We start from the raw sequence: 27,381 nt of genomic DNA, 5'->3' as shown, positions 1-27,381 counted from the left end.
TCTATCATTAGCCCTTCCCACTGCAGATTACTGCACCTGAACAAGCCATTTCATGCTGCTTATATAGACACTGCAGAGAAATGGGCATTTTTTTGGGAGCAATTCATCTGTGACCTCTTGTAGACATCTCAGAGAGTAATAAACCATCTGGTCTTATTCATGGCCACTGGAACTGGGGTGACTCACTTGGAGGTAGGAGGCTATATTTGTTCCAGTGTATCCCATAGGTTCTGTCCATCTCCCTCTCTTAGCTTGAACGCTTCAGGTCCTTATTATGGTCATAAGCAATATGCAGTGTTCCAGGCTAGCAAAACCATAAATTAAGATTTACTTGCTCTACCTGCAGCAGTAGGTAATAATAGCCTTCAAGATTTTCTGAGAACTTGGGAAGTATTTCTGGCAAGAAAAATGAAGTCTTAAAAAAGACTGTGAAGGACAACTATGAAAACAATTGAGTTAAAAAACCATTTCATTTTGATAATTTCAACTGTTGTTTGATTTTTTTCCAAGGCTTTTAAAATAATTTTATTGTAAACTAACTTGCATTTCAATGCTCTATTTTTTAAGACCTGGAGGAAATAAGATTGAATTTAGAAACTCTTGCAAGGGGAGATTTTAGTTGAATTTGAGAAGATTTAAAATCTTCCTTTCTTGAACAAATTTATTTTTCTCTAGTCAGGAAATTCATCAAAACTGATCCTTTCCAGGAACACTTTTCACTTCTGCTGAGTCAGCATTCCCTGGTGAAGAGCTGCTTGATCAAAAATTCTGTCTGAGTTCAAAGGTTTTCCTGCACAGGGATTAATTATTCCTTCTCCACTGGGTAGACCATGGGCTATGCTGGCCTGGTGCTTGCAAGTGTTACCACAACAGATGTGACCAGAAGCCTTGTAGTAATGGGAAACGGTTCCATTTGTGTTGGTTTCTGTTAACTTTTAGTGTAGCTTTGGGAAATGCATAGGCTTTTATTTAAAAAGGATGAGCAGGTCTTAGCTTTCAGAGCAGATAATAAACAAAGTATTCTCTTGACTTCTTGGTTGAAATTATGCATCTGGGAATTAGGACTGGCAGTATATGTAGCCTTCTGATGCCATTATTATATTGTTTTTTAAAATATAATCGCTCTTGAAAAGCAATTCTAAAGAGATTTTTTCACTCTTTTGGCTGAATGCTGTCTCTCCTCTCCCTCTGCACATTCACATGTAACACCAGTGTACTCTGGACACAGCATACCAGACCAGGCTCTGGCACATCTTTTTGTGGTGGCTTAAGATGTCAGTGCTCAAAAAGGTGGCAGCAGAAGGCCAGGCACCTGTGTCCCTGCTAAGCCAGAGTATCTATCATTGCTCAAGCACCCTCTACATCAGCATATGCTGAGATGCTGGGCTGTGCCTGACTGTCATTCTGGGCTCCTGCAGCTGCTCTTTCTGGTGAAAGAGCACCAGAGCCCAGAAAGCTGTCATGTGAAACATATAAAGCAGAAACTTCTTGAACTGCTGCAGCCAGATGGTCTCAAGCAGTTGGAGCACTGCCACTGAGTAATCTCAGTGACTCTCATTAGTGGAGTCTCTTTGGTTTTCAGCAACTAAGTGTCACAGGATTTCCCTTAAACTCAATCAGGACCTAAATGTGGCTATCTTCTTTGATCCTGGGGCTTACACAGTTTCAAACAGCAAGATTTTAAATAACAAGTCTCATCCTGCATCAAGATTCTCAGATCTGAGTCTGTATTTCAGCGTGTGCTAAAGCACATGCTAGGTTGCTGCTGTCTCTTTGTAATAGTAAACCTGTTAACAAGCATACAGAAGGGGCAGAAGGAGGGGAGGTCAGCTGTTATCAGCAGTCACATCCCTCAGATCCTTTTCCTTGTTTGGGATTAGAATGGTCTGTTATTGTTTTGATCCTCCAGAATCCTCTTGTTTCCAGCTGATCAGGGAGTCCTTTCAGGGATGGGTAATCATGCTGATGCATCCATGGGACTGAAGCAGAACACAGAAGCCAAAGTGAGTCTGTGCTGTCCTTCTTGCTTCTTTAAATTCAGATTCAAAAGCAAAATAATCTGAAAACCATTTATAGGCCCTTGCCTCTTTTTTGTGTGTTATCATTACTGATGAGGCCAAAGGTAACCAGTTAGCATCCCTCCCAAATAAAGCAAAAGATGACTAAAATCTAACTAAACTCTGATCTCTGTTGCTTACTGTGTGAGGCAACTGAGTGCTGTTGCTCATGAACCGCACAAAGATGCAATTAGTGTAACAGCTCTTTATTATGAATGCAGCAGAACAGAATTAGAACTCAATTTACAAGTCTCCCTTTCAAACCCATTCAGCCGTTAAGGCTGCATCATCTTTCAGTCTTCCAAGGCATATAATTGATAAATGATTTGTCCCTGCACACCTCGGCTCCTCATCTTTATTCATGAACCAATTAATCTCTGTAGGACACTGTGATCATTTACATATATGGCCAATGTCACCAACCTCTGTCATTTCATTCAGGAAACAATTTTACAGCCTGTGAAACCACCAGGAGGGGAAAATCTGGACTATGTCTAAATTTCTGTGGTTCTGGCATTTCTCCCTCACGTTATTCTCAAATATAAAAATCACATGCTACGTGTGCTAGAAAATTATGGGTTAACCTGGGAGGAAACAGACTTCTTGTCCCTGGGTGAGTGCTGGCAGGCAGTGGCTGAACCTGTATTAGTAGGTTGTTTCCACATGTTCTAAAGCTTGACAAGCCAAGGAGGCATTTTGACAGTCCAGGTCCCATTAGTACAGTTCACAACCTCTAAAATTAGCAGAACCTATATTTCTAGAATCTGACTCCAACAGCAAAGTTGGAAAGTTACTAGAGATATTTTGCAAGGTCTGATCACGACATGGGCAGCATTATCCCATGTGGGTTTTAGAAGCATTATGGGACACTGAGGCCACATTTCCCTTATGTCAAATGTGATTTGACAACACAGCAAGCAGTGGAGGTAGGGCAGGACCTGCATCCCTCCTCAGAGATCTCTATTGCTTTTCACTGCTGTGGCTGATTGAGCCTTTCACTGTCATGTTACTTAACCACAGGACAGTTTCACTAGCATGCAAGCAAACACAGGTCTTGAGGAGAAGGCATGTAGAGGTTGATGTTCCTAAGGTTCATCCACTACCTCTCAGACATGCAGGGTGTTCTGCTCCAGGGCTGCGAAATCAAGGGAGGGCACATTGCTCAGGGACTGGCCAGAAGATACGTCCCCAACTTAGTGGCAAACCAACACATGCTCTGAGGTATCTGTTTGCTTAACTGCAGTGAAGAACCAGGACAACTTCATAGGCTGCCAAAGGTGCTTGGCAACAGGACATTGCTTTTCTGCCTGCAGAAATCAAAGCAGCACCATGCCTGTCACTCACCTGCTAGGAGATTTCCCGAGTGGATGTGTGGGGTTTCTCTCCATGCTTTGTGCATTTACAGATTTTCATTGCTGTATTTCTTTAGATCCTTAACAAATGCACTAAATGAGTGCCTGTCCTGAAGGAGTTGAGTGTACCTATGCATGACTGGTTATGTAGAATTCTGCTCTTTTCACAAATTTAAGACATAACATTACCCGTGAACACATGGCCTGTGTGAATTCTGACCTTTCTCAGCTTTGGACAATTTATCATGAATCAGTAATAGTAGTTTGCATCCTCGGAACAAATTAGGTTTCCTATGAAGCACTGTTGCCTTTAAAATGTTATAAGGGCACAAAAAGTAAATAAGGTTCAATGAAATACGGTGCTTAAAAAAATATAGTCATTTTACTCAGTGAATACTAAAAGCTGTGTGTTGCTTTCAGAGCAGTAAATGAATTGTCAGGAGAATGACACAGTTTTCCTGATGGCAGAAGAGAACTGACACTGAGTGCTGACTAACAAAAATTATAAACAAAATGAGAACATTTTTAAGTGATGCTGGTGTTAATTCAGAGTTTTCTCACACTAAGCTGTACAAAGTCCACAGATGTCACCTTACACAGAGCTCCTCTGTTTCATATCCTACTTAATGAACTGCTTCTTAGGTTTGTAGATAAATTTTAACTCCAGTGTTGCTCAACACAGCATGCAATGAGAGCTGGGCATTCAGTGGTGGTGCTAATCTCTGCTGCTTGCCCTATTCGCTTGCCTGAAAAGCACTGGACTTATGTGGCTGAGCAGCCTGAAGAAAAATGCTCCCAAATTCTTGTCAAGACTGTTCTTCAGATAATGGAGGAGGATGCCAGAAGTAGCAGAAGATAGAGAGCTGGAGAGTCACTTTAACAACTCAGCACATGGGTTTTCAAGATCAGAGGTACAAGTATCCATTTCTCCATCGAGCTGAAAGCAGCAGTAGCTGAATAGTTGCTGTAGGACCAGTGCTGCTCATGTACTTTTTGCAGCCGTCTGCCAGACTGGGTCCTATTTTCCAAACAGAAGCCAGATCAAAGCTGCTGGTCGGTTAAGCAGCAATGAACACCAGGACCTGAAGTTTGTGATTAGGCTCACAACAGAATTAAGCTGCACTTAGAAGGATGAGTGATGTCAGGTTGGGCTTTTAGTTCAGTTCCAGCTCTGGAGGAAGTAGAACCGTATCTTCACCTGTACAAGAGCACACAGCAGCCAGCCATACTGCTTGCTGACCCCTTCCTAAGGCCAGAAGAGATGATTTCTAGCTAGGATAGATGATTTACAAGAAGGTGTAAAATCCTCATCATGCACCTAATTATACTTTACTACACTGTGGGGGGATATTTCCTTCTGAGTCCATCTGGTGATCAGACTGTACCCTGAAGCATGTGGATTGATTGCCCTTATGTTTTTTAGTCTAACTGCTGATGCTTTATTTTTATTTGTATGAATGTCTAAGCCTTTTTGAAGCATTGAAAATTATGATTAATTGTGCAATGAAAATCAATAATGGAAGTGCTTACAAAGCCAGCTTGATTTGGGAATGAATCCCAAAGACAGCTGCCTTCTCTAAGAGTGATGGAGAAAGTTGGAGAAAAGCAACAGCAAAAAAGTCCAGATCCTGGTGGGGATTTTTGGTGATGCTTGTCATAGGCTTAACCCCTTCAGCATCTGCTGGGAGCTTTGTTACCGGCTGTTACCACTTCACGAAAGCAAAACCTCAAATCCATCAAATAAACAAGAGTATCCAATTTAATAGAGATGCACTGAAAAGTGTAAATATTTACACTCCTGTATCAGAACGCAGCCCCATAACCTTGGGGTCATGACAGATCCATTTTTCAAGGGAGATTCCGGGGATAGGGATGAAGAAATGGCAAGGCATTTACTATAGTATCCCTGCCAACAGCACTTACTCCCTTTTGCACACTGACAGGTGCTGGCGTTTTGCCTAGGTTAAGTATCCAATTGTTTCTCTATTCTCAGAGGAGCCCATTGTCAGAGCTCATGCCTACCAGTTTCTAGAACTCCATATAGAGTGAGTGCCATCTCGTGGTTAGCTATCCGTGCTGCACTGGGCCAGGGCTTGTGCCAGGGCTCTCAGCGCTGCTGCAGAGCTGCACGTTGGAGCTCAAAGACAGTGCTCCCAAAAGCAGCCTGGAGGCAGGAGACTAGATAAGGGGAGAGCTCTGTGGCAGGTGCCCGGCTCCGGTTCTAGGATACTAAGGAGGAGGAAAACCAGCCTCTCTCACAAAATATTCTTCAAATAAGGGTGTACATCACCTGGCCCCTCTCCAGAGGCTGAGCTAGAGTCAGCTTTCAATCTCCAGTGCCCCTGAAGTCCTACAGAGTCTTAGGTCTTAAACTCTGCCAGGGGAGGTTTAGGTTGGATATTAAGAAGAAATTCTTCACAGTGAGGGTAACCAGGCATTGGAATGGGCTGCCCAGGGAAGTGGTGGATTCTCCATCCTGGAGGTTTTTAAGATGAGACTGGATGTGGCACTTAGTGCCATGGTCTAGTAACCACAGCAGTGTTGGATCAAGGGTTGGATTGGTGATCTCAGAGGTCCTTTCCAACCCAGCTGATTCTATGATTCTATGATCTTGCCTAGTGGAAATGTGTGATGTGTGAAAGCCTCCTTTCCCTGCCTCTCTCAGCAGGCTCTTCTAAAAATCCTACCCCTAAGCAAAACCTGAGTTGCTAAGGGCTGGTGTGGAAAATGCCTAAAAATCCCTTCTACTCTCTGGGTATAGGAAGTTATTCCATTCATTTGGGATCAACAGAAAAGCCACCCCTCTCACCCTGGCACTGCTGTTGTTTCCCATCTATCATCTACTTCATCTTTCATGACTGCCCCTGAGTCTGGGGTGAGACCATCTCCCTGACCCGGGAATGTAGAGCAGGGCTGTCTTCAGGCAAGATTACCTGGTCCTTTCAGATCTATACCATCTATCAAGCCAAAACAGCCTCTTCAGTTTGCAAACATACATACATGTATGCAACACACGTGAAACACATGGTCATCCCACCCAAGAGAATTGCTGCAGTCACAGGTTCTGCTTACACTTTCCTTTCTCTGGTGTTCCTCTGCAGGGCTCCCAAGTCAATCATAAGAGGAGAACAGCTGCTTTTTCAGTGCCACCCCTCTTCTCTGGTAACACAGGAGTGGTGTAGGGGCCATAGATAACTCCTCCTCCCTGGGCAATAAGCTGGGGTGATATCTCCATCGTATAATACTTAAGATGTTCTCCTCCTTTATATTGGGACTGGACAGGATGGTCTTAGGATGCTGTACCTTTCCTACCCTGTATTAAATACATAGGCTCATAAGAGGAACAGGGCAGTCAGATCTGATCAGGAACAGGATCTGACCATTACTGCAGAAACAAAGCAACATATTTGCATTGCAGAATGCTTAAAGAAGTTTATCGGTACATGAGCAAAGGAAGAGGATGATGGGGATGGTGCCAAATGGGGAAAATCATACTGCAGGTCCAGCCAGCACAATGTCCCGCCTTTGGCAGTGTCTCAGAGTGGCGTGTTCAGAAATAGCCTAGGAAATAATTCTTCCCACTCTCTGCAATCTGTGGTTTCGATAACAGTACAGAAGACATATCCTTAGCGAGCCCACAGATTATTTTTATATCTGTCCCTGTCTCAGCTATATGGTACACACTTCCCAATTAGCACATGCACTACTTAAAGCAAAGACTACACATTTGGCTTTATAGAACATTTTATTTGGACAGACTTCTCACATCACTGAATATTGGTTTTTTATTAAGGCAATTCTGAAGGGCTGGAGGAGAGGGAGGGGGATAGGGAGAGAGCTAAGACTGTGTCAACGGGATTGCATTAAGGCAAAGTTCCCTCCTTCTGCATTTCACCACAGTAAAATCCACATAGAGGCCAGAACCGTAAATGTCTCATGCCAAGGAAGAGATTCAGTGCAAATATCCCGCTGACTATCTATAGACACGGCTAGGTCCTCATCTGAGACAAGTTGACAGTGCTTTGTCAGCCTCAAAGCTAAGTTGATTTAGCCCCATTGAGGATCCCAGCCTGGGTTCAGGGAAGCATTTTAGTATTTGTTTCATATGCAAGCGCAGATTTAAATGCTCTCCTGAATCAGAGTCGCAGCCCTTTGAGTGCAAGTCTGTGAAGTTAACAGAGTTTAATTTTTATTGGCTACATAAATATATCATTCTGCATCCCTTTGGTTCACTTCTTACAGTATTGCTACTAACTGAGTACATTCCCTTAGTTTCTTTATCATGGTTTTCATTTCTACCATACTTTGCAATCTGTTTCTGTTTTAAGTATATTATGACATAAAAATGAATTATTCTTTGGAGAATGTTTCTTGCAAAGGTTCCAGAGTTTGGAGGTCCAGGCTGCAGTATGGTTTTTTCCATGAGCAGTAATGTAATCTGTGAGTAATGCCACTGACAGCAGAGGCATAACTTGCAGGGAAAAGTACTGCTCAGTTTGCGTACCAGCAACACATCGCAGACACCAAATACTTCTCTCTTTACAAAAGAATTTCCTAAGAGGATCCTACTATTCAAAAATATAGTCACTAATATTTGAATTGGCTTGGGGAAACCCCTTGAGTTATCCCAGGTGCAAACTGAAGGTAAGTATGGCAGAAATGCTATGAAAAGCATGACGATATTTTCAGGTAGAAGCAGCATATAACGTTTCATAGTCCTAAAAGCTGTCTGTACCTCCCAAGACAAAGATCTCCAGGTGACCTCTGACAGAAAACCCTGGTATCCATTAATAAAAGGATGTGTTTATACCTCAATATTGAAAGCCTGTTCAGGAATATGAAACGGTTATATCTAGCAAAGTGGAAAATAAGGCAAAGAAATCAAGCACATATTATTGTTCAAATCAAAATATTTCCTGGATACATGTGAATACACAACTTCTGTATGATCTGGAACGATGTGTAACATTCATGCCTTAAAAGCATGAGCACCCTGCATATTTCTTTGATACAGAGAAGAGCATCCAGTTTGAGGGAATCTAAAGGATGAATAACAGGCACCAGTAAAAGTCTTTTGTGCTTTAAACTTTCTTCATGCCTTTTCCCATAAGGCAAGCAAAGACTGTCATGACCATTTTGGGTTTTACTTCAACCAAGTCTTCTGGAAGGGCATAGACTCTTGCTCCAATTTTTCTTGCCATAGAGATGGCATATCTGCATTTCAGGGGTGAAAAAAAAAATGGGAAAAAAACAAAGACATAAATTAGTGCAGTAGCATTAATTTTCCCTCTGTTAAGTGTTTTACATGATCAATACCAGAGTGGGTTTTACTGATTCACCAAAGTTAAACTTTTCTACAGGAATGTATGAGACAGGCTCATAAAGAACTACATTTCTAGTAAAAGGTAGAGTGTATTTCTTGATGGTAAGAGCACTGATTACCCACAGGATGGGAGACTGTAGATCAAACTCTGGTATGAAACATTTAGTCTCCCTTTCCCTGAAAGATTATCCTCATAACCAGCCATTCTGGTCTTGCTCCTCCTCAATCCCTGAGACTCAGTCTTTGTGCATAAACAAGCTTGCAAGGATGGAAGCAGAAGGCTGATGTCAGTGGAGATCAGTGTTGTTGGAAATCAATATTCAGGGACTTCTATTTCAGTCATACCCAGAATGTGCAAGTTGACATTTCCGTCTCCCTGCTCAGAGTGCATTGATGCACAGGTACTGTCTGTTCTCCAGTGGGTTTGTCTCTTCTATTTTTCATTAAAAAAGCTAGAAAATCCCAGGTTCTTCCTACTTCAAAGCACATACATTTGTGAAATTCTCCCCATAATGCAGAGAAACATTTGGAGGGTGAGGGGGATGGGAGTGAGAAATAAGGAAAAGAACAGCAGAGGAATGAATAAGAACAGAGAAAAGCACACATAGTATTACAAGGAAAGAAAGAGAACAGATGGTAGGAAATGGAAGGGAAAAACAAGAGTGGGAAAAGGCTTCCAAAAAATGATGGCAGCTCTGATTGCCTTACAGTCATCTTTTTCTCATTTGTAGTTACCACATAGAAAAAGAGAAGTTAAACTGATGATCAGACCAGGAGGTAATCTGTGTAACTCTGAAAGGAAAGGGAGATGCCCCCAGAATCGACTCTCTGCTAGGAAATCATTTGCATTCAGGGGAAAAAAAAAGTCAATATCTTCATCCACAGAATCAGTTTTTCAGGCATGAATCCTGTCCTCCCCCTTCTCTCTTAAATATGCCTTTATTCCAGCTGTATGTGCCTAAAGAGCTATCATGACCTCTAATCACTGTTTTCCATGGCTCACTATTGTTGGCATTGTTCCCTGATCTCTGAAAGAATTTTAAATTTAATATGAGAAAATAGAAGCCTGTGAAGCCAAGTGATTTTAATTCCTTCAAGGGATTTATAAAGCAGGAACTACATTACACATTTCATTTCCATTGATAGTCTTTTTACTACCTAATTCCTAGCCTTCATGCTTCTAACTCTGGTGGTATTTCTCAACTGGGGTTGTGCCAGATAGGAATGACAGAAGAGCAGTTTTCAAAGACAGCGTTAGGCAAGCCTGGGCAGGTAACTCATGTTAAGTGTCACTTGGCACAAACATACTTAGCATTATTTAGTTTCTCCTCATCATTCAGGTCCTCTGTTTTCAAGAGGTCATACTTGATTGATCCTGGTTGAATGGCATCAATGAGATCCAGGACTGGCATACTGGTGCTGATTTTGCTATCCTGCATAAATGAAAAATAAAATTAGATGCAAGAAGTGGATGACAGATCTTCCACAAAGTCAGAGCCTAGACTGAAGAACAATAGACAGTTCAGTGAAATACCATTTAGATGTTCACAAAGGGCTGCTTAGAATGATTTTTTATCTAAGGCAGACTAGGAACTCTTTCAAGGATCATTTTTTACCCAATGGATGAGACATCATAGAATCGTTTAGGTTGGAAAAGACTTTTAAGATCATCAAGTCCACCCTTAACCTAGCACTTCCAAATCCACCACTAAATCATGTCCCTAAGCATCATATCTACGTGTCTTTTAAATCCTCTAAGGATGGTGACTCAACCACTTCCCTGGGCAGCCTGTTCCAAGTCTGGACAACCCTTTCAGGGAAGAAATTTCCCCTGACATCCAATCTAAACCTCCCCTGACCATTTCCAAACTTGAGACCATTTCTTCTCATCCTGTCACTCATAACCTGGAAGAAGAGACCCCCACCTGACTACAACTTCCTTTCAGGTAGTTGTAGAGATCGATAATGTCTCCCCTCAGCCTCCTTTTCCCCAGGCTAAACACCCCCCAGCTCCTCCAGCCCCTCCTCATAAGCCTCTCTTGTGCTCCAGACCCATCCCCAGCTTTGTTGCCCTTCTCTGGACACACTCCAGCACCTCAATGTCTTTCTTGTAGTGATTGGCCCAAAACTGAACACAGAATTCGAAGTGTGGCCAAGTACAGAGGGACAATCACTTCCCTGATCCTGATGGCCACATTTTCCCTGATACAGGCCAGTGTGCCATTTGCCTTCTTGGCAACCTGCGCATGCTGCTGGCTCATGGCTGTTGACCAGCACTCCCAGGTTCTTTTCCACTGGGCAGCTTTCCAGACACTCTTCCCCCAACCTGTAGCCCTGTATGGGGTTATTGTGGCCAAACTTCAGGACTCAGCACTTGGTCTTGTTAAACCTCATACAATTGGCCTTGGTCCCTCGATTCAGCCTGTCCAGGTCCCTCCACAGAGCCTTCCTCCCCTTCAGCAGATGCTCACTCCCACCCAACTTGGTGTCCTCTAAAAATTGACTGAGGGTGCACTTGATCCCCCTGTCTAGACCTTCAATAAATACGTTAAACAGGATCAGCCCCAATAGTGAGCCTTGGGGAACCCCTCTAGTGAGCAGTCACCAGCTGGATGTAACTCCATTCACCACCACTCTCTGGACCCGGCCATCCAGACAGGTTTTTACCCAGGGAACATCCATGCCATGAGCAGCCAGTTTCTCCAGGAGAATGCTATGGAAAACTGTGTCAGAGGCTTTACCAAAGTCCATGTAGACAACATCCACAGCCCTCCCCTCATCCATTAAGCAGGTCACCTTGTCACAGCATACAGTGCCATTAAATCAAAAGATGAGGTGCGAGGCTAGTGAATTTGCTTCCTATGGTGAGAGCACACTGATATACATCTACTGATGGGAGGTGCAAGGGGGGCCAGCTGGGTAATTTCTGAACTCTTTACATGAAGTTTGATGGATCTGTTCTCACCTGGTGCAAACTGCTGATTTATATCCACTGAGGGTCCCCTAGCTTGGGAAGCATCATAGATTTGTTAGCAGAATTGGGAGCTCTCTAGAATTGGTCCATCTCTGTGTTTGTATGGTACCTTGCAGAATAGGGTAAGGTACCCCTGAATAGTAGTACCAGATTATAAATGTATTGCTATTGTTCATTTTAACACTGTTATTTGTAATTGCTGCTGACTTATAATCAACAGCACAGCAGTTCTTGCTTAATTCCAGTCATCATTCCTGGCTTCATACTTTGATTTCCCATGTCAAACTGGAATTCAAGGTGTTTTCTGTTATGTTCATATCATATTTTTATTACCTTTTCACATTAAAGCCCCTTGGATAAAATCTGTATATTTGAACATGCTTTTAAAAGGGAATACTCAAACTATGTAGTTAGTTATATCATAAGGTAGACTGTGGATGTATATGTACACATACGTGTATATACAGGCAACGTATATAACATACACACAAACACACTGAATAAGAGATTCCTAAGCAGAGACTTCTAACAAAAAACTGTACCTTGAAACTGGAGATGGTTGAATCCTTCCCGGCTGCGGTCAGTGTTTCATTGACCCAGCTGACAATGATTTCATCATTGACCTTTTCTCCGCCACCAATGTCTTCAAGGATATTCAGGGTGTACCTTAAAAGGGAAGCCAGGATCTTTTCTCAAAGTTTGCTGTAACCTCAGAACTGTCCTGTATGTGCGCAGCTTGACTGGGATCACCCCAAAAGTCCTCTTTGACCTGATATTCCTCTGCCTCCCACACACTCGCCGTGCATATGATTTATATTATAACACAATAATTAATCTAATAAATCTAATTTATCCCCAATTCCTTAATCACTGTTTTGGGAGTGTTAAAAGTTTTTGATACTCAAAATTCCTAGAAGGTCACTCTTAATGGATCTCAGTGTAAATGACTCATTCTCATAGTGCTTAAAAAATAATCACTGACTTCAGGAACAAAAGGGAATCATTCTGCTCACCTTCTGCATAAAAATAAGCCTGGAATATTTTTCTTATATGTGAGCATACACCTTGGAAAGACATCACAATTTGATGGTAAATAATCACAACATCTCTAGTTAAGTACCTGCCTGATAAACCTGTACCTTTCTCTATAGTCTGAATTTAGTTTGTATTCAATTCTTAACTGGGTCTCTTTACAGCACAGAGCTCTTAAACACACAAATGTACACACATAGAGATTTCCATTAAAATGGGGAGAACTACTGAGTTGTACCCACTTCAGATAGCAGGTTACACAACTTCTGCATCATTTCCTTGTTTCCAATACATTCTCCCCATTCCCTGACATTGAGACCTTTCAACTTCTTTTCCTCTCTTCCATGCAATGAACATTTATTCATGTTATACAGGTAGTGACAATAATAATCTTCTGCATGTGCTGACTGTAATGGCCTTGCCCACAAGACCTGTGCTTTCTGATCATATCCCTAACTAGGATGCAATCCTAGCTAGAAATTCTGCCTTTGTATTTAAGTGCAAACAGAGGAGTGAGAAAGATGTAGCCTGTTCAGCCTTCTCAGTGATAGCATCAGGATTTCATTACAATGCAAACTGAGTATACCAAAATGCTCTGAAGTTTGTGGCTGACTGACATACCTTCTCATCAACTGCCAGATTAAGGCCAGGGTGAGTGTACGGTTTCCTTCATTGAGATCTTGCCCAGCAATGCCAACAAGGGAAAATTTGGCTTGATTCTTTCCCAGTTCCACTGCATAGTTGCAGTTTTCAAGCTGTTGATGGCACATTCAATTGGTGTGGTTCAAAAACACAGGAAAAAAAAAAAGAATACAAGACACTGTTACTTTAAATTCCTTGGATTCCTCAGCCTAGATCTTCCTGGGCAAACAGAAACTTTGGAGCTCTGTGATAATACGGTTGCTTGACTACTAGTGGGCAGTTCCACCCCAAAAATACCATGGTAAGCAGTTAACATTGACGGTAATGTTATTCTTTGTCACCAGGGCCTGAAAAGTAGACTATCCCAGAAAATAAAAATTTTTGGCTCATGGGTAGTACCTCCAGCGTCATGGCATTGCACTGAGACAAAGAGTTAGTGTCCCAGTTGATATTTTAGGTCAGTAGATTGCTCTGGTCTAACTGGATGAAATTATTCATCCAAATAGTTGCAAAATTGCTTTGCATTTAGCAGCAGCTGTGTGATTGGTTCTTGATGCATTTGGTCAAGAATGCTTATCATCACTTTCTTCATTTGATGTGGAGGGCAGTGATCCAGACAGCTGCAATTAAGCTGGTGCCACGTGTCTCTTGGTGCAGACGCATTATAATTGGTGCTTAAAATAGTAGCAAAAGTGGTCTGCAAATACAGATTTTAAAGAATTGTGCAGAAGTTGTCAAGTCTTTTTACTTTACAAATATTTTTCACCTGTCAACAGAGCGAGTTGAATGTATGTTTATTTTTCAGGATGAAAATTAATCACTAACTAGACAAAAAAATCATTTAATGTGCTGTAGTTTGCACTGGAGAGCAACATGAATACCCACACCATTGTTTGAAACTATAAACATTCTCTAAGGACAAGATATCACTGCTGGATCTATTCCAGGTTTTTTTACCTTCTTCATGTTGCCACCCAGTTTAGGATATGGTGGTTTGTTCACTCTGTTCCAGTCTACTGGCACTTTGATCTTTTCATAGAGCTGGAAGATAACCAAGGCATCTGACAGGTCACTGAAAGCAACAACAAAAAAAGAAACATTATTGTCTAAAGAACAGAGAAAGGAAACACGACTAAACTTAGTAGAGGTAAACTTAGTTTCCTAAAAAAACAAAAAGCAGCATATATTCTCTATATATATTTTGTAAGCAATTTATGGCTGTGTTTATCATCTGAAGGAAGTGTAATACCTTGTCTTACCTATATAAGTGATTTACACGTGGATTAACGCCCAGGGAGTTCATCCAGTTCCTGAACGTCCTCTCTTCCCTTGTCTCACCTAAAACAACAGATACATCAATCAACAAGCCTGCAAAACAAAACAGTCCAGTAAAATAAGTGTCTTGTGAAGAAACACTAACTGAATTTACAGTGTGCTGAAATAACAAAAGGAGACACTGGTTGACACGTGAAATAAGAAAGCATGGTACACCATGCAATATTTCTTCATGGCCTATATATTATAGTATTTTGCCAGATTGGCCTTTAAATGCCTTCAAGAAATCAAGAACGGCCTCTGCCCCAGCATGAACAGTTTCACTGTGAGGCTGAAAAAAAAGGACCTGAAGCTCAGCAAATGATGCTCCTGACCCCAGTCCAGAGCTAGCAGGCAGCAGGTTTATGCAAGATCTGATTTTTAATTTATATCCTCAAATAAGAGAATGCCAGACCAACTCTAATTTCAACTAAAAGCATGCTCAATAGTCCGTACTGGTTCAGACATCCCAGAAACCTTTTTGTCTTTAAGCATGTGTTATCCACAAAACAGAGCCTCAGATTATGAAAAGCTACAAGCAGGTAAAGGACAGCCTCTGTTTCCAAAGACTGCCTGCGCTAACAGGGCAGCGAATATATGTCTGAAGGACATAAGATTAGGTTGATGTATCATCAACTCAAAGATGGGGATACTGTGGCACAGGTGGCCAGAAGCATCTTTTATTTGTAGTTTCCTGACCTTCAATGGAGCTCCAGTCGATGTCCTGGTTCTCTGGCTTATGCAGAGCAGGGTATTTGTTGAACAAGTTGGCGATGAAGGCCAGATTTAGCTTGGGGTTCCCCCGGACGACGTCAGTGGCAGTGACGAACTGCCGGCAGCCCAGGCGCTCCGCCTGCTGCAGCATGCACTCCGCTCGCTGCACATCGTCCTTCTCCTGTGCTGGCACAAAGCAGAGCATCAGCCTCACCTCACTGCCTGGCACTGCATGCAAGACCCACCTGGGATCTCCATGTGTGGATCTAGGTGTGGAACTGTCAAAGCAGGTCCTTGACGGATTTATAGCTATTCCCTTTCCCACTTCTGCTAATGGCAAGTCTGTGTTTTCAAATGAGCTTTGTCTATAATTCGACTATCTCACCATATTGCTTTTAAGTCATATTCCATACAAAATGTGATGGTTTTATGAAATTCCTAAATAAATTTACTTAAATACACTTGTTACATGCTAGTAGTTTATAAGTGTGGCTAAAGTTTTAGAGATAATATCAAACAAAAGTCAAAACACATAATTTAATTTTTGAAAGCTTTGATTTCTGAAATACAAGATCATTTTGCAATGCTAAAAATGATTTGCTTGTTCTGACATCCCAGTGCAACCCTATGTTGACCAGCAATGCAAGTAACAGACAGAAAATATCGGCATTTACTCTAAACTTATCTCATCTTACCCTTAATCCTGACATGTCAATAGTAATAGCTGGAATGCCTTCTTCATCTCCCTTGGGGGCAACTTGGTTCAGCAAATGGTAATAAGCTCTTGAGTCCTGTGACAGACAGAGAAATTAAAGGGAAGAAAAATTACATCTAAAGCTCAGCCTCTGCATGCCAGTACTTCCCTGAACAATGTGCCTGCATGCTTCATTTTTATTACATCGATCATTGGGCTACGTAATTAAATTAATTAAGCTGGAAGCACTTAGCAATTCCTACTTTATGCTGTGTTTGCCAGATCTATTTCTTCCCTAAGCCAATGTGCTGCAGAATGTTCAACACACAATACAAAATACTGTGTGCTGCACTTACAAAAAGGACAGCAACAATGAAGAGATATTAGAATCTACTTAATCTGAACACAAAATTAGAGATAACAAAATGCATACCTTTATAATGTTGTAGAAGTCAGGCTGCTGAGCATTTAAGAGAAGAAAATGCAGAAGGAGAAAGCAGATGTTTAAAGAGGATTTCTAAGCATTGCTTGAACAGTTATGGAAGAGAAAGCATAGTTTTCAAGGACAAAAGTTAAAACTAACAACAGTATCAGCATTTTTCAGGAAAAAGGGCAGAAACAAGACAAGAATTTAACATGTTGTGTCTTTAATCTTCTGTGAAGTATAACGTTGCTTCCACATGTGGAAAATATTAACTCACTTCAAAAATAGCTCAAAGAACTGAAAATAAAGCTATGTGTTAATGGCTAGGGACTTGACTAACTAACTCAACTAATGTTATTCAAAATATAAAGTAGATTACATGCATTCAGGGCTACAGCAGAGGTTGGGGCAGGTGCCATACTGAAGGAAAGACCAAACGGGGGAACTGGAAGAGCCCCATCCCCTTCCTCTGTATCTAGTTACATATTTGAGTAAGGTTCAGGCTTTTCCAAACCAAAGTCACATCAAGAGTCACTTAAAGAAATTTAGGAAAGAGGAAAGCAATAGAGGCAAAAAACTGAAAATACAGTTGTAGAGTCCATATGCCCTGTCCAGAGCCAGCAGCCATTCCTTTCCCAGGCATTTGGTGTGCTGGGGCTGACAGTGATGACTGGGAGGTTGGGACAAGGAGGAATACTAGTGAGTGGAAAGGTAAACCCCACTAAAAACATTCTATGCACCCAGCTCCATGTCTTCAACAAAGCAGTCTCAGCTGCTTGGATTGTTTCAGTGTTCAATCCCTGTGTGGAAGACAGAAATTTGGGTGGCAGCTGCTGTTTTGCTGTTATTGGTCAGTGTTTCTCATACCTTGATGTCTGAGCTGAAGTTGTTGACTTTGTTGCATCCTGCATTTTCCAGATGATAGTTTGCCCACCTCAGCAGCAGGTCCTCTGGAGACAACTTCATCAGATCCTCCAGGCTCTCTCCTTCTCTCAGAAGAGCAATTAAGGCTAAGCAGGGATGGGAAAAAAAAAATTAAAAAATAATGTGAATACTTTCTGAGGAGAATGTATGGTTGTTCTCTCTCTAAAGGTGAGTGGCCAAAGTGTTGCCAAAATTCAAGGTGCGTTAGCATGACAGAGGACATAAACAGAAAAAGGGTCTCATCAATAAAATGAGAAAAAGGCTGTTATTTGTGTATCTAGTAGTGGATCATGTAGAAGTGGAAGACAATTTCAGTGTGGTCTAAGAAACACCCCTGAGAAGGGAAATCTTCAACTAAATCAGTTTGCTCAAAGCCCTATATGACCTGACCTTGAATGTTTTGGGGGATGGGGCATCTACCACCTAGATGAGGCAACCTAGGCCAGTGTCTGACCACCTTTATCACAAAAAATGTCTTCCTTATAGCTAGTCTAAACCTACCCTCTTTTATTTAAAGCCGCTATCCCTTATGTATCACAATAGGTCCTGCTAAAAAGTTTGTCCCCATCTTTCTTATAAGCCCCTTTGGGTACTGCTGTAAGATCTCTCTGGAGCCTTTTCTTCTCCAGGCTGAAAAATCCCAACTTTCCCAGTATGCCTTCATAGAAATGTTCCAGCACTCTGAGCCTTTCTGTGGCACTTCTCTGGACCTGCTCCAACAGGTCCAAGTCTTTCCTGAGCTAAGAAGTCCAGAGCTGGACTCAGTGATGCTGAACACGGGGGCAAGATTGGAATGAAAATATGAACATAGACTTTCTGCAGCTTAGATTAAAGAAATCTCAGTGACCTTCACACTGAAACTGAATTCACACAGGTATTCTGGAGTACTTGCACATGACTTCATGGGCTCGCGGGCCAGTAGGGTTAACTCATCTGTCAATTGGAGAAGATACCTATTTTATAGAAAAATTAATATAGTATTCATGTTCATAAAAGGACAAACAGATAGGAGGGAAGGACTGACTCTTGCAACTGCAGTATGTTCAGCTGATCTCTGGATCATGAAAGGCTTTAGAACAAGTTTTGAAAAAAAGAACTAATAACCTCGAAACTAGTTGTTAATGTGATAAAAGGGGAGAGCATCACACTACTCTGATCTTCTTCCAATCTTTTGTCAATTTTTGAAAGAAATATGGATTTGCTACATAAAGGAAACAGTGGAGACATACTATATCTGGAGTTCCATAGATAATTTGATACAGGGTGCAATAGCGTTAAACTGGACCAGAGGGGATAATAAAAGCATTTGAAACTAGACAGAAGATTTTATGAAGGAAAGAGTGTTAACTGTAGGCTGGAAGAAGGATTCTTGTGGAGTTGATCATGGATTGATTTTTGGATTAATGTTTTCTTTTTTTTTTTTTTCATCAATCATCTTGGTACAAATACTAGCAGTGTGCTAAAAATGTGAAGATGATATTCACTAGGTGGCATAGTCAATACAGAGGACGATCAGGAAATCAGACAGAGAGAACTACATGACAGTAATAAAAATGGAATGTAATTTAATAATGCCATATTCAAAGACATTCACTAGGGAATTGATATGAATAACCGCTGTTAGCTAAAAGCTCATATGAACAGAGGATGAGAACAACTTGAGTGTATTAGATATCTTCTGAGCTACTCTGAGCCACCATTTGATATGACCATAGGAAAAACAAACATGATATTAAGTGCATCCCAGGTAATTCCCGTAGAGGTTGGGATGTACTACTGTCTTGATATCATATGCTCAGGAAAGTTCATTGGAAATACAGTGTCCCATGTTCAAGAAAGGGGAATTTTACCCAGAACAATTGTAGAGAAGGGCTATCAGGGAAAGACAGAACCTGAAAAGAAATAAAAATTACCTTGGCTTGTCTACCCTGACAAACTGAAGTTTTAGATGAGAAGTGAAGGAGAAAATATCAGAAAGTCAAAAATACCAATTAAGCAAGGCAAGGCTACCTACAAAGGAATGGAAACTGGAAACTCTGGAAACTGGTGGCTCTGGCAATAAAAGGTATAGAAATGTGAAAAGGGTGAGGCAATGAAGGTAACACCTGCATGGAAACTAGAGGAAAGTTGGTTGAGCAGACTATCCAGAGGCATGGGGAACAAGGCAGCAAGATGAGGTGCCATGTGAACTGCAGGTACACGCCCACACCCTCACCCTGCAGCTACTTCATGGAGAATTTTGGCATTGGTAGATACATCTGGAGTGCCAGTTTGTGGCTCCCCAATATGACAGAGACATTGACAAACTGAGGCAAATCAGTGCAGGGAGACCAAGCTGGTTGGATTGGAGTATGTGATATATGGGAAGAGGATGAGAAAACTGTGTTTGTTTAGCTTGGAAAGAGGTTTGAGAGGGGAACAAGTACTGTCTTCAACCATTATAGAGGAACCAGGTCTGCATTTGCCCAGTATGCAAAGCAAAAACCTGAGAAGTTGCAGACACAAGGTACAGGAAGGGAAATTCCAACTAGATATAAGAAAAAAAAAAATTCAGAGCAAGAGTAGTTGAGCTCTGGAATAGGCTGCCCAAAGAATACTGGAGAAGGCCCTGAGCAACCTCATCTACTGTAAGCAAGTAGCTCAATGGCTGAATCAGAGGACCTCCAGAGGTTCCTTCCAGCCTAAATTATTCTGTAATTCTATAATTCTGATTTCACAAAGAAAGAGGAGACGTTTGGCAATAGAGCAAGAAAGAGCAAAGCTTTCTGAATGCAGAATTCTTTATCCCAGATTTAATGCCAAAACACCAATACTTGGGTGTAGACCATTATTCCCGATCCAATGAGACTGAAATGGCTCTGAACATATAAGTCTACAGACAGCCTTGGACTTTTGACTGCCGGAACTTGTGAAAAGCAAGGAAAACTAGATCAGTCAAGAAAACAGGCAACATATACTTGAAGAAAAAATTATTTTTTTTTTAAAAGACCTTTATCCTAAAGACTGTTCAGTGATAGCAGTAGACAACTGAAATCAAGAGCCATACGTACCTTCATTCCTGCTGATCTCTATGTCAGCAAAGAGTCCAATTTTGATGACTTGCCATAAAAGACCCAGAACCAGGTAAGGTTTCCCTTCTTTTAAGTCTTCAGCTCCAATGTTAACAACATGGCACCCAATGGCTGAAGCAGAGTTCAGGGCCAAGTTCAGATTTTCCTATGGAAAGAAGAGATGTTTTGAATGATGCAATAACTGGGGAACTGAGGATACAGGAAGGGAGCACAGCCAGAACTAGTGAAATCTGCAGGCAGCCTCACTGTGTATGCATTTATGTACCTAGAACCATGTCTTTCCTGATGCAGCGCTCCAGGTGAAGTCTCACCAGAGTAGAGGGACAGAATCACCTCCCTTGACCTGCTAGCCACACATCTTTTGATGCAGCCCAGGATACATGTCTGACCACAGGGAGCAGGGGAATACAGTATCTCCTGGGGAGTACAGGTAAGTTCTGGGTCCCAACATGAAGACAGAAAGAATCTCTCTTTGGCAAAGGTGAAAAAAACCATGTCACTGGGCATTGGAGATCAAAGCGTATGTCTGCACTCACAGTGATGTCCTGGCTCAATCCTGGTTACCAAAGTCAGGATCTCCCTGTAACTAATGCTCAAGCACATGCTCAAGTACAGACTTTAGCTACAGCATGGGGCAGGCTCTCCTCTGCTCAGTCTTGCCCATGTGGAGGAACAAGGCTACAGTCCAAATGACTGGCAGATATTCCAGGCCCAGCTCTCCCTAAGCACTATGCAAAAGCCCTGACGCCTAAGTTACAAGTTACTAGCTGGCAGTGTTTACAAAAAGCACACTCTCATAGGAATCAGTACAATTCCTGTTAAGTTTTTAACTTCGCAGTTCAGCCAAGGTCAGAACTGGTGAAGTCTGGATATTTTCTTTCTGAACTTTGGATTATAGACTCCTGGGAGTGTTCAGTGGAATCAGAGGGACACAGTGATTCACAGTGAGGGGCAGAAAGCAAGTGATATTTCAGGAACATTTAAAAAAAATTGGTCTATATTATTAAAAAGGTGGCTTGGTAAACAGAGGACAAGTAAAGCAGGAAAAGAAGACTGGAAAATATAATTTATGATACAGATTTGCAATTTTTCACGTGAATTTCAGCACTGCTGGCACAACGGGGAGATCAGATTAGATATCAAATGCAGAGAGAGACACAGTGTAAATTCTCATAAGCTAGAAAAATTGGACCATTTCAAATTAATTACCTTTTCTCCACCAGACAGCTCTAAAAGGGTTAAGTTAAAGTGGAAGCTATATTGATCAAATCATGTCTATCTGTGACACGGATTGATCTGAGCTGCATCATTAAGCTATGCTGCTGACCAAAATGATTAGAACTGAAAAATGTGATATACAGCATAGAAATCCAATTTAATGGCTTTTGAGCTTACTTGAGTCTGGCTAATGTTCCATAAGTGCAGAGTAGCTGAGGGCTAAACTGGGTTAGGTTCATGTCTATTTCATATATTTATATTCCATACCCAGCTACATAGATGTTGTGCATATATAAATCTCTCTACATACTGCTCAGTGAGAAACACAATAAACTTTAAATAGGTGAAAATTAGCACTATTATTTGTCCAATTTTAAAGTCATACACATGTGCATGTAATAGAAATAAAGAAGTGTTTCAGTATTCAAGATGAAATAGCAAGGCTTGCAAAAGGGAGGCAAAGGTTTTAGTCCAATTTCAGGCATGTTGCACACCATGGTACTTCCAGGATCACAGTTAATATTTTGATGAGGACATCAGACTGCAACACAGCAGTTGTGAAGTCAAGTCCATCACCATGCCTTAGATGTGGAGTTCAGCCTTTTGAGAGCTACTCCAGCTGGAATTGGTCACTGTACTATCTAGTTGCTCTTGCATTCATATGGCATCTGCCAAAAAAGTATCTAAAGCTTTGATCTGGTAAACATTATACATTGTGTTTGGTTAGTCAGATTGCTCATACGTTTGGAGAGAAACAGAAATATAAGTCTTTAAGTTTTTATGACATAGACCTGAGCATCTCACTTTGCCACAAACAACTTTGCCTGATTGTGTTGGGCAGAACCATGGTATATCCAGCCTTTGCTTTAAGTGATTATGTGAAAAGATCCGAAGGGGAGAAGAAAAGAATCTTGTTGTATTTTAGTACCTGTATTGTGAAGGGTGTGAGTTTCTTTTTGTTGATTGTTCTCTCATCAATGGTATCTGGCACTGAAAAGTTGATCATCTTACTGGAAATATAAGGAAAAAAAAAAACAAGAAATACACTAACAACTACACATGCACAAAATACAGATATAGCTCTTGTCACTACATTGTAGGACAAGTCCAAGAGCTGGAGAGTTACTTAACAAATATGGATAGTCACCCCCTGTTTCTACATATACACATAGAGACACACACTCAGTACTTCTTTTGGGTCACATACAGACTGTACTACAGGTGCAAGGCCAAGAATGCCACAAGGTGAAGTCATGTGGAAAGTTTATTGTGCAGAAAATGTCTGTGAAAGCACTCACTATTTTGTGCTGCTTTGTGTGAAACCCCAAAAGTCCTTGGGCAAAAATAAAACCGAGTAGCTCCTCAAATTTCACTGACTTCATCTAATTGTAAGGGTCTAGAGGCAAGAAAAAATCCTCATTAAACATGAAAGATGCTTTATATTTTTGAAGATAAAAGAAGCAAAAAACCATAGAATTATTAAGGCCCTGAGTCTGCTAAGGTTCATGAGCTTATTGTAAATTCAGCAGCTTCTGTTTAAGCAGAGATGTGAGTTTTTGCAGACTCATGGTTCCCATTTGTGAGAAAGATAGGTATTATTTACCAAAGCACTATGCCATCACCAACCGCCTGGAAGAGGTCATCTGTTTCTGGATTCATTGGGACCACGTGTTTACAGTCAGGGTCTTTCTCAAGGGCTTTGTTAATCCAGTTGACAAAGGCATATTTTTCTTCCTCTGCGGACACAATGTCAAATCCATAAGTTTGCTGTGCAGTACCTCTACAATCATTTTACTTACAAAGGCAGAACTCCTGGGGCAAACATCTCTCCCACCAGTGTGATTGATCAACAAAACCCTAAATGGAAGAAGGCTCTGAGGAGACAAGAAAATGAGCTGAAGACAGCAATGGGCTTGAGCTGGTTAATACACCGTTGATATTCCTTCTCACTCGCCAGGGTTGCCTGGTGTCATGAGGGCAAGCGTATTATAGAGACTGGTAGTGAAGTTTGTGTGATTCAACTATACGGTGCAGATGTTAAGCTCTGCAAAGAGTATTTTGTACGTGAACCATAATTTGAATCCATTTTTGTACCATTCTGCTAAATAGAAATCCCACATAACTTCAAATAAATTCAAGTAAGTCAGTTCTGTATTATACTTTACACCCTCTTCATGTGGAATATCTAGATTTGCCAGGATTGGACTCTGACAAGGAGCATTCAGAAGGTAATGGGCAAATGTTGCCTGTAGTTCAACAGGGCTGTAGCATAGCTGTCCTGTACCAGCAACAGCTCACACTGCCCCAGTAGCTCAGAGGAGACGTCTGTGCTCAGGTGGGTAGAAACATCAGAGGAAGCATCCTCTGTTCTCCCTGCCCTGGAGAGAGTCAGTCCCCCACTCTTGCCCCTGGAGAAGACAGCCAAGGGTGGGACCTCCTCCCTGTGGAGCTGCTTCAGTGTGAGCTGTGCCGGGGCAGCAACAGAAGCAACTGTGGCTGCCCTGAACTTTCAGCTTGGAGAAACAGGCTGGAATAAGAGCCCTGATGGTGTTGTGCCCTCTATAGAAAAAACGTCAGGAACTATCTGAGTTTACAGAATAACGCACTGGCTACTGGTAAAATGTATGAGGAAATGGGTTAGAAACAGCGAGGAACCTGTGTCTTCCCTCACTGACGAGCAGGACATCAACCGGTCAGTCTCTGTGCTGCTGCAGCTGTGCCAGGAGGCTGCTGTGCACAGCAGGACTGCAGTGCATTTAAAGTAGTGGAAGATAAATAGGCTGGAGCTTCCTCCCGTAGCCACAGCTGTGACCACCCCAGTAAACTACCTCAGGCTACTTTTGACAAAGACCCTGCTCTGGTGCTTTGTCACCTTCACAGCTCTTTGGCACACACCAGCCTTGACTGAGCAGCCATCAAAGATCACTGAGCCCAGAGCACCTGGGCTTGCACTGAGATAAGGTGCACGTGATCTCTGAGGCCTCACTTGTTGCTATCAACACAGGACAGCTGTACCTACCTGAGTAAGAATGTTGTGTGCCAGCACTGGACTGCTCGGATGTCCCACCAATAGCACAGATCCCCTCCTTCTTGTTGATTTGTTTTCTGAATGACTTGGCAACATCATCACTCTTCAGGTTTTGGAAAATCTTTCAAGCGTGAGAGACAATTTTAAAATTTTAGAGAATTAAACCAAGCTAAAACAGTGAGCTCTTGGGCCAGGAGACACATTCTCTCTGCTTCATAATAGGGAAGGACAGCTTGAGTATTTTTCAGTGGGTTTCTCTGTACAGTCTGTGTATCTGCTGTGGTACAACAGGATTATGCACAGTGTTTATGCTTTCAAAGCAGTGAACAAGGACTGGCTAAATAACAGAAATGTTGCTTTGGAGGAGAGCAGTTTGGGTTTGAAGAAAGGGCAAGTAAAAACCTGCTTCTCCATCCCAAGGGAAATTCTGCTATTTTAGTGTTTGCTTTTGACCCAGTTCAGACCAGGAAAAAGAAAAATGCCTCATAAAGTTTTCAGTTTCAATCTGCTGAAACTTTTTGTAATCATCTAGCCAGAACATAATCTTTTTGCAACTTGTAACTGAAGAACTTTATCTTGCTGCATCAACCAAACTGAAACATACAAAGTCTGTGAAATAAGCAGCTGCATTCATGTAACTTGTCCCAGTTAATACTAGGATTTCTAGTTTGGTTACCTTCTACTTTCAACTTTTCCAGTGAGGAGACTCCTTGGATTAACAAGGTGCCCATGAGACCCTACACTCGTGCCTCTGCTGTGCCCCGGGGGCCGCCTTGAGTACCCCACCTGGCATTTTACTTACTGAAATAAATAACATCTTACTTACTGAAATAAATAACATCTTACTTACTGAAATAAATTCATCAAAACTGATCCTGCCATTCCCTGTGGTTGTCAGATTCTGAATGAGTTCTCTGGCTTTATATCCTGGGAGAGGGAAATTGGCTGCCTTTAACGCTTCTGTTAATTCATTGGCATCGATGAAGCCATCCCCACTGATATCTGCAAAGATTAAAGCAAATTTTACATTTTACATCACCCAAATGAAATTTTCTGCATATAGAGGCTGTTGTTTTTTATTTTACCCAAGGAAAGGCAGATTACGTATAAAGATCTATTGTCTCGAAATCTGGTATTTTCAACTGCTTTGGTGTCATTCACACCCAAGAAAAAATTACAATCATCTGTTAACAAACAAAAACTCATAGTGATGAATTTATATTTTTTTTGACATATAGTAATATCTTAACAAAGTTAGGTTTAAATGGATATAACTGCCTTTCCAAGATTTACATACAGACAAAGATGATTTATAGAGAAATCATCCTTTATACAGGACATCGAAAGAAAAAGAAATTGATGCAATATACATGTGCATTTATTATATAACTTCTGATTTTGGCCTGTTTTCTGCATCTAATATCATCAGAAGTAATGAACTGAGAGGCTTGGTCATCCTCAAAGTAAAAACTTGGATGTTTCTTTGTGATAGTGCTAACATAAATAGCCATGCTGAGCTTCCTGCAAGATCTGGGGTAGTATTTTATGAGAAGATCATAAACACAGGTTACACAGTCCTTTTTTCTCCACTAGTTTGTGAAAAAATCCACAGATAAAAATGCAAACAGTTTATCACATGGAGAGTTTCTGTTAAAACATTATGGTTATGTACATAGATATATGTACATATAGTTTTCATATTTGGCTTTTATATATCTCTGTTTCCTTTTTTACAGGTTTTTTTCCCCCAGCCTGCAGGCTGAGGTGATTTCAAAGAATTGCATGCTGATTTCCTGCATAGTAAGTTGCAATTTCAGTCACTTGTTGCATACTGTGAAAAGGCACTCGGCTCTCAGCATCAGTAGCACGGATTAATACAGATTGCAAAGAATATCCTATCCATTTCTGAAGTCATACAACAAAAGGATCTCGACTTGGAGAGGGAAATGTCTCGGAGAGCAATGAGAGCTTCTTTCTAGCATTTTGTGTGAGCAACCTGAGCAACATGGTCTAGTGGAAGGTGTCCCTGCACATGGTAGGGGAGTTGGAGCGAGATCGTCTTTAAGTTCCCTTCCAATGCAAACCATGCTAGTATTCTGTGATTTATCTTGTCAGTGCATTCGGTGTATGGGACACTCACAGAGACCACATTTTTAAGATTGCCAGCCTAGAGTACTGTGCGCTCAGAAATCAAACAACCACCACCTGACAACTGATTAATGCATAATCCAGCAAGGCTGATAGATCTGCTAATAAAAGTTAAGTGAGCTGTGAGAAGAACAAGGACCTTTTCTTGGAATTTGGGTAGACGGTGATGGGTCTGTGTGATGTGACTTTGAAGGAGACAAATCAGATGAGACCTTTAAAGGTTTGGAAAGGAAACACATATTAAAAATATATGGGGTTTGAAAGATCATTGTAAAGGGATTACAAATTTTTTAGCCATTTGCACATTTGTCCTCTCCATATTCTTCCTTCCCATAGGGAGTACTCAATTCACATTAAAATACAACCCTTTTGCCTTCCAAATAATTTGTCAGAAATTAACAATATTCTTAGCAAAACATTTGAGCATATTTCCAATATGGTTTTCTGTACAGCTTTTGATTTTTTC

At 41.3% G+C, this 27,381-nt stretch overlaps 1 protein-coding gene and 1 long non-coding RNA gene across 3 annotated transcripts in view; one reads left to right on the top strand and one right to left on the bottom strand.

The window, feature by feature from the left end:
• Positions 1-27,356, top strand: LOC113949939. The gene is made up of 3 exons (XR_003528614.1): positions 1-192; positions 17,445-17,618; positions 26,504-27,356. It is a non-coding gene; the product is annotated as an uncharacterized LOC113949939 (long non-coding RNA).
• Positions 7,146-27,381, bottom strand: part of LCP1 (lymphocyte cytosolic protein 1) — a 49,963-nt gene continuing 29,727 nt past the window's right edge. For both annotated transcript variants that reach the window (XM_027649103.1, XM_027649095.1), the window contains exons 3-16: positions 25,618-25,769; positions 24,759-24,888; positions 23,343-23,475; positions 22,668-22,749; positions 20,501-20,666; positions 17,394-17,536; positions 16,104-16,199; positions 15,394-15,589; positions 14,640-14,718; positions 14,338-14,452; positions 13,360-13,493; positions 12,249-12,372; positions 10,041-10,165; positions 7,146-8,623 (exon numbers count right to left, since the gene is read on the bottom strand). In XM_027649103.1, coding sequence (XP_027504904.1) covers positions 8,491-8,623; positions 10,041-10,165; positions 12,249-12,372; positions 13,360-13,493; positions 14,338-14,452; positions 14,640-14,718; positions 15,394-15,589; positions 16,104-16,199; positions 17,394-17,536; positions 20,501-20,666; positions 22,668-22,749; positions 23,343-23,475; positions 24,759-24,888; positions 25,618-25,769 — 1,808 coding nt within the window. In that variant the 3' untranslated portion in view covers positions 7,146-8,490. The remainder of the gene's footprint in view (positions 8,624-10,040; positions 10,166-12,248; positions 12,373-13,359; positions 13,494-14,337; positions 14,453-14,639; positions 14,719-15,393; positions 15,590-16,103; positions 16,200-17,393; positions 17,537-20,500; positions 20,667-22,667; positions 22,750-23,342; positions 23,476-24,758; positions 24,889-25,617; positions 25,770-27,381) is intronic.

This window comes from Corapipo altera, unplaced genomic scaffold (assembly GCF_003945725.1).
Source record: "Corapipo altera isolate COAL_440 unplaced genomic scaffold, ASM394572v1 0, whole genome shotgun sequence".
NCBI lineage: Eukaryota > Metazoa > Chordata > Aves > Passeriformes > Pipridae > Corapipo > Corapipo altera.
Note: the sequence above shows the minus strand (reverse complement) of the source record. Positions and strands in the feature narration are given on the sequence as shown.